General features: G+C 38.2%; 1 protein-coding gene and 1 long non-coding RNA gene across 17 annotated transcripts in view; one reads left to right on the top strand and one right to left on the bottom strand.

The window, feature by feature from the left end:
- LOC135099713 (uncharacterized) overlaps positions 1-7,500 on the bottom strand; it is a 208,343-nt gene that overhangs the window by 42,000 nt on the left and 158,843 nt on the right. For 12 of the 14 annotated variants that reach the window (XR_010268297.1, XR_010268296.1, XR_010268295.1 and 9 more), the window contains one exon: positions 6,284-6,367. The exons of the other annotated variants lie outside the window; for them this stretch is intronic. Coding sequence is in view for 2 of the 12 variants with exons in the window: in XM_064002180.1 (XP_063858250.1) it covers positions 6,284-6,367 (84 nt within the window). In the remaining 10 variants the exon portion in view is untranslated. The remainder of the gene's footprint in view (positions 1-6,283; positions 6,368-7,500) is intronic. 14 annotated transcript variants of the gene reach the window in all.
- Positions 1-7,500, top strand: part of LOC135099716 (uncharacterized) — a 107,332-nt gene that overhangs the window by 5,752 nt on the left and 94,080 nt on the right. The gene's annotated exons all lie outside the window — the stretch shown is intronic.

The following is a 7,500-nucleotide window of genomic DNA, read 5'->3' as shown; positions in this document are numbered from 1 at the left end:
TTTTTTTTATCTCTCTTTTATTTATTTTGTTGTTTTCTTCTCACTCATTTTTCTGCCCCTGTCCAGTCTCATTGACATCTATAAACTTGTATTTTCCTTTGTTTTAAATACGTGTGACCTAATAAATAATTAATGTAAAAGAACAAAAAAAAAATAAAGATATAAAATGGAAGGGGCGGAAGTGAATGTATTTAGGAAAGATTTAATTCACGTTAAACAAAAGAGTCACTCAGCTCACAGTCAACACGGAGAACAGGAATCACGAACGTTTAGATTGAGGAAACATTTTTGTTCTGCTTAAAAATGTCGTTAAATACAGACAAAAAAAAAAAATAAATAAATATAAATAAATAAAATAAAATAAAATAAATAAAATAAAATAAAATAAATAAATAAATATAATAAATAAATAAATACAATATATATATATATATATATATATATATATATATATATATATATATATATATATATATATATATATATATATATATATATATATATATATATATATATATGAATAAATAAAAAGGCACAGTGTATTCGTTAAGGTTATTTATTGTTCTGGTGAAAATGTCATCCGGAAACGAGACGCGTCAATGAGGAAAAGTTCGTTTGCTTTAGTAACTTACTCACAGTTTTATTTTTGTACTATAGTTCAGATTCATAGTTTTGTAACCAAGAAAGACAAAATTAACTCTCTCTCTCTCTCTCTCTCTCTCTCTCTCTCTCTCTCTCTCTCTCTCTCTCTCTCTCTCTCTCTCTCTCTCTCTCTCTCTCTGTCCTTGCAAACTTCACTAATCTGAATGCTAGCATCGGAAGATCACGGTAGCAAAAAGATTGAAAGCGTTATTGCGTTTCTTGTAACACAAAATATTTCATAATTTGGGCAGCTTGACATTTAACATTTACTCATCCAAAGGGACCGTCTTCATTTTTTTTTTTTTTGACGAATCGTTACTGAAAACAAACATATAAATAGTAACTCTGACTACTAAAGATACTATGATACCTAATGCTTCGTTTGAGTAATCCACTTAATGTTTCACCAGGCAAAATAATCAATGTTTGTGCACTAAAAGGTTTGAACTTATCACTCCCTTCGCTAGAAGTGGTGTTTCGAAATTGTATTCTGCCCTTGCACTTTACCAAGCTTGAAGGAGGAATCCATAACAGTTAAAGAGTTGAAGAAAAATCATAAGAAGCGGCGTTACGAAAGTCGGCTGCCACTCAGGCTTGCTGGTGGCACGTGTTTGTACATACATTACTCGTGCGTTGGCCTCCACTTGTTATAGGTCACCATGAATATTCTCCATACACACACAGGTAATAAGAGAGATTCATCGATTCACTTGATACGAGGCGCCACAACAACTAGATCATAATAAAATGCCACAGTCTGTTCCTGTGATCTACCACTCGATTTAAAAAAAATAATTTCTTCCAACTTCTTTTTTTGAAAACACATTTCTTCTTACCACTATTTGGAATCGCTCCTTCCTACCACTCTATCTGAACACACATTTCTTCCTACTACTCTATTTGGAAAGAAAATAAACATCTCTTTCTGTCACTCTATTTGGACACACATTTCTTCCTAAAACTCTATTTAAAAAGAACACACATTTCTACTTACCACTCTATTTGAAAAAAAAATAAATAAATAAAAATAAATACATAAATAAAAACATTGCTTCTTATTTCTTTCACCATCAAGTAACACAAATTTATCAATCTTGTAATCGCTATTCCTTATCCTGTCCTGATTACTAACACAGTCTTTCCTTCCCTGAAAGTAAGAGCATTTTAAACACCATGGCTACTGCATACGTAAATAATAATACCAGTAATAATAGTGATAGTAGTAGTAGTAGTAGTAGTAGTAGTAGTAGTAGTAGTAGTAGTAGTAGTAGTAGTAGTAGTAATAATTACAACAACAACAACAACAACAACAACAATAATAACAATAATAATAATAATAATAATAATAATAATAATAATAATAATAATAATAATAATAATAATAATAAATAAATAATAGTGAAAATAATAATAATAATGTGTACAAGTAATTATAAAGGTAAGCATGAACGACGAACATTTACACACACAATAAAAAAAAACAATTAATAAAAAAAAGATACAAAATATTTGATTCCCTTTGAACAATATTGGACGACCATAAACAGAATTCAATTAGAAGTTAAAGGAAAAAAAAAAAAACAACATCAAATCTAAAGAACAAAAATCACTCTAAATACCAAGTCACCCCCTCTCTCTCTCTCTCTCTCTCTCTCTCTCTCTCTCTCTCTCTCTCTCTCTCTCTCTCTCTCTCTCTCTCTGTCTCGTTTGGTTTCCTGGTCAAGAATGTTTTAGGCTTCCTGTGTGAGTGAATCAGGGGCGGAGAGGGAGGGAAATAAGGGTGAGGAGGGACAGGCAGGAAGGGATGGGAAGGGTGAAGAGGGAGCGGTAATGACAAACACTGCATATGGAGGAGGAGGAGGAGGAGGAGGAGGAGGAGGAGGAGGAGGAGGAGGAGGAGGAGGAGGGATTTTGGTCACATTCCTGGGTATTTCCTTCAGTCGTTAGCGCAGTCGTACATATATACTGTTTTGTGTTAGGATTACGATAAAAAAAAAGTAAGAAAAAAGAACTATGAAAAACGACTGCAAACCCTGAGAATCACATTATTATGGGCTCCACGTTCATGACAAGAAAGACGACGTGCATTACAACCACAACGTGCAGTCATGGGACCATTCTGAAACACTTCTGGCCACACCTCCACTACATTCAAAAGTTACACAGGTTAGGTTTTTATTTTTTTATTTATTTTATTTATTTATTTATTTATTTTGTGGTTCTAGATTTCTACATTATTTAAAGGAGGAACACTCTTGATAACGCGGCTAATCATCTCTGTGGCCTTTGAAAATAATCGTGGTGAGAGAGCGAGCGGTCCAAGGTCAGAGTTTAAGTAATATTTAACACCTATTCTCACTGTGTTTAGCGTTTTACTGGGAATCTTATAAACCCTGACAACTTATATTTCTACGAGATCAGGATTTTAAGATTGAGGTGAAACATTAAGCACAGCAGAAGTGAGTGAAGACTATTACTCAACCATTTGTAAGACGACGGCTTTGTGTGCTGGTGAGGGGGAGGTAACACTCTCCGGGGGCTCCTTCATGCACAGTATACACAGATTGTACAGAGATATGAACAGGACTGGAGGAAACTCATGACGCCGGGTATGAGGTGAATCTTGTCCATGAACACATCATTGCTCTTGGAAGTGGTGTCATGTTGTACAAAATGCCTCTAACCAGACAACTACCTCGATTTACCACACACCACTGCTTCTTGGTCTGTATGGAACTTAACTTAAAGCAGATCTTGGTTCCATATATTAATTTCTATTCTATTTACAGACATAAAATTTACTGCACTTCATGACATCACTTCTTATGAACATAACCACACATTCCTCCAACTCTGGGTGGAGATTGGGCTCTAAATGAAAGAGGCTTAAAAACACCAAGGATGAGGAGTTCAGAGGCATGCGTAATATGACAAACAAGAAATTCACAACATACGAAAATAATGTCACAACTGCCTGAGACAACAGATGGATCACACAAGTCACCTTCAGAGCTTTCAGACCACAGACATCAGGCAAGGTATCTTTCAGCCGGGTCAGGGTTACGCTAAGCTACTGACGATGATAATCAGAAGAAAATAAAAAAAAGTACAAAAAAAAATAATAAATCAAGGATAACTATTATACAAATGTGTATCTCGTCTGAGTCAACGTATATATTTTCTTTGATTTCTTTCTTTCACTCTTATATGAAATATTGATGACTCGCGGAGGGACGCAAAGGCACACAAAGGAAGAACAAACATCAACACACCTGTAGGTCCCTAGACGAAACTTTGCGATAATAAGAAGAGGAAAATAAGACGCGTTTGTTGCTTGGTAACTTAAGCCATTTCAAGAAATCCGAGTGAAGCAGCAATACACAGACATGCTAAAAATCTCTGGAATTTCATGAATTCACTGTGACGCTAGCAAGGCGAAGGATGTGGCGTGGTGGCCCATTTGTCTGACATCTTTTAGGGAAAATAAATAAACAAATGAATAAATGCATAAGTAAAATATATATATATATATATATATATATATATATATATATATATATATATATATATATATATATATATATATATATATATATATATATATATATATATATATATATATATATATATATATATATCAATAATAATATATATCAATAATAATATATAAAAATAAAAAAAATAAATAAATGCAATAGAACAAAAACACTAAAACTAAATTAAATAATGAATGTAAGGAATAAATAAAAAAAAAAGAATAAAACGAAATCAAACAAATCAACAAAAAGTCAATAAATCATGCAATCCTCCGTCACACGACAGCGCCAGCACTCCAGCAGAGGATGCGTAATCCAGCACTAGATTTTCAAGAAGGCAGTACTGAACACACACCAGGGACGCACAGCCACCACCAGGTACAGCTGGCCGCCCGTCACAGGCAAAACAGAACCCCATACGCGTGAATGTTGCCCCTGTCGTGATGGATTTAACAGCTCGTCATACCTGTTCTCACGTACTAACAAACCTAACCTAACCTATCTGGCTTACCTAACCCAACCTACTAAAGCATTAACAAACCAGCACGCTGTCCTTAATTGTGGCCATAAGGATTAAACATTTTCCGCCTGACAACGATACTTCTCTCTCTCTCTCTCTCTCTCTCTCTCTCTCTCTCTCTCTCTCTCTCTCTCTCTCTCTCTCTCTCTCTCTCTGTCTCTCTCTCTCTCTCTCTTCGTGTGCTTCCTTTACGGTATATAGCAAGGAGAGTGAGGGTGGGAAGAAGAAAGAGGGAGAGAGGGGAATGGGGGGAAGCAGAAGGCTGAGAGGACGGGAGATGCGCTCATAAACACACACACACACACACACACACACACACACACACACACACACACACACACACACACACACACACACACACACACACACACAGAGAGAGAGAGAGAGACACACACACACACACTTCAAGGTAAAAGGAAGCGCTCGGTAACACTAGGAAAACTTATCACCAACACCACCACCACCACCACAGCACAGCAACACCACCACTAATATTCCCATCTAACCACCCACCTACGTGTACACACCTTCCCTGCCAAGGTAAGATCATCACCCCAACCTACATATACTCTTCATGTATCTTATAAACCTTGCTCTTCCTGCCTCGCCAGTTACCTTCTGCCCTACTAACTTGGGTCACCTGTAGGCTGGTGGGGTCTGGAACAGTGGCTAGGTGCCGGTGTATGGGGCTATATTTTAAACCACAATTCCACTGCTCTCCACTCTCTACTATTTTCAAAACGCTCTGGATAGTGACACGGGTTCTTAATGGTGTTTTTCTGTGGGTTTAGTGACAGATTAACAAAGTTTCTGCGCTATTTATATGAGAAACGCTCTTGAGAATCCACCTAATTGTCTCTGTGCCCTTCGAAAACAGTCGTGGTGGTGAATACGAGTCACAGAGCGAGGTGGGACAGGACGAAGCACTAAAGAGGAACGCAACATAAAGGGAAGTTGCAAGGTCGCTAATCACAAACGTTCCAGTGTCTTCGCATTCCTTTAAACATGTTCTGGTGGAAGTTGCCGGGGGGGGGGTTTCAAGGGTGTTTTTCGTAATGCCAGTGGAAGTTCAACGGGGATTCTATACGAGGAATTAAGAAACATGCACGACAAACAGACCGATCATCTCTGCGGCCTCTAAAAATAAGTCTTAGTGAAAGGTCAAAGGGTTCTGAAATACGGGCCCCAGGATACACGTGGCAGTGTCTGTATAAAGGATTCATACCTATGTCCACCTTTCATCCATATTCATTTATTTAGAAGGAGGGAGGAAAGGGAAGGGAAGGGAGTGCTTGAGGACGGGGCAAAGTCAATGTATGGTGATGAGGGGAAGGACACACACACACACACACACACACACACACACACACACACACACACACACACACACACACACACACACACACACACACACAACTTTCCCACCCGCAATGTTATACAAAGTGCTTATGCTGTCATGTGCGCACCTGCATACACACACACACACACACACACACACACACACACACACACACACACACACACACACACACACACACACACACTGATGTCACACGAATATATAAACATACAACATTAGCCTTACTTTTTTCATGGTGGTGGTGATGGTGATGGTGGTACCGATGAGGGTGGTGTGATGGTGGTGGTGAAGCGATACTGGCTGTGGTGACTGTAGGATGACAATAGTGGTGATAGCACGAGAGATAATGGTAATAAGTTGATAATTGCAGTAGTGGTGATGTAATGGTGATGGTGGAGGTGGTGGTGAATAATAGGAAAAAAAAAATGGCTGTAATGGTGAGTGTGACGTGTGGTCATGGTGCCGTGGTGGTGGTGATAATGCCAGTGTGGTGTTGTGTGGTGCATGGTGGTGACATAATTAGTGATGGTGATGACCTAAGCAAAATTGATATTGCTACTATAGTCATGCTCAAAATTCGTCATCAAACTGGACTCTCTCTCTCTCTCTGTGTGTGTGTGTGTGTGTGTGTGTGTGTGTGTGTGTGTGTGTGTGTGTGTGTGTGTGTGTGTGTGTGTGTGTGTGTGTGTGTGTGTGTGTGTGTGTGTGTGTGTTAGCCTTGCCTGAGTTATGTCCGGTTAAGGTGTGGCGAGGGCTTAGTCATGCTCCTCACCATACCCCGCACTCCCTCAATGTTTATTTTCTTCCCTCCTCCCTTCCTATTTTTTCTCCTCCTTCACCCCCTTTTTTTTTTATTTTTTTCGCTTTCTGTTGCTTTCCACTACACCTTAACCTACATTCTTTTTTTTCTATTTGTCCTCGTAATTCTCTCTCTCTCTCTCTCTCTCTCTCTCTCTCTCTCTCTCTCTCTCTCTCTCTCTCTCTCTCTCTCTCTCTCTCTCTCTCTCTCTCTCTTCTTCGTCGCCGTTGTCCTCTTCGTTTTTCATTCTCCTACTGATACTTTTTTTTTATTTTCATGTTTCCTTTATAGCTATTATCTTTATTTTTTTTATCACCCCCCACATTTTATAGTTATTATGCTTTCTAGTTTTCTTTGTTTATCGTTCTTTCTCCCCTTCTGTCTTTCTTTCTTTCTTGTTCGGCATTTCTTTCTCCCTTTACTATTTTTTCATTCTCATACCGTGTCCTTTATTATCAATCTACTTATTTACACTTTTGCTTTCCTGCCTCTTCTTCCCTCCTCTCCTCTTCCTCCTCCTCCTCCTCCTCCTCCTCCTCCTCCTCCTCCTCCTCCTCTTCGTGACCTTGTGACCTCGTTGCTGCGGCGTCAAATTATCAACCAATCAATCAATTAATCAATCAGTCAGTCAATCAGTCAGTCA

This window comes from Scylla paramamosain, chromosome 4, assembly GCF_035594125.1.
Source record: "Scylla paramamosain isolate STU-SP2022 chromosome 4, ASM3559412v1, whole genome shotgun sequence".
NCBI classification, from domain to species: Eukaryota; Metazoa; Arthropoda; class Malacostraca; order Decapoda; family Portunidae; genus Scylla; species Scylla paramamosain.
The sequence above is the reverse complement of the archived record's forward strand: the minus strand, read 5'-3'. Positions and strand labels throughout refer to the sequence as shown.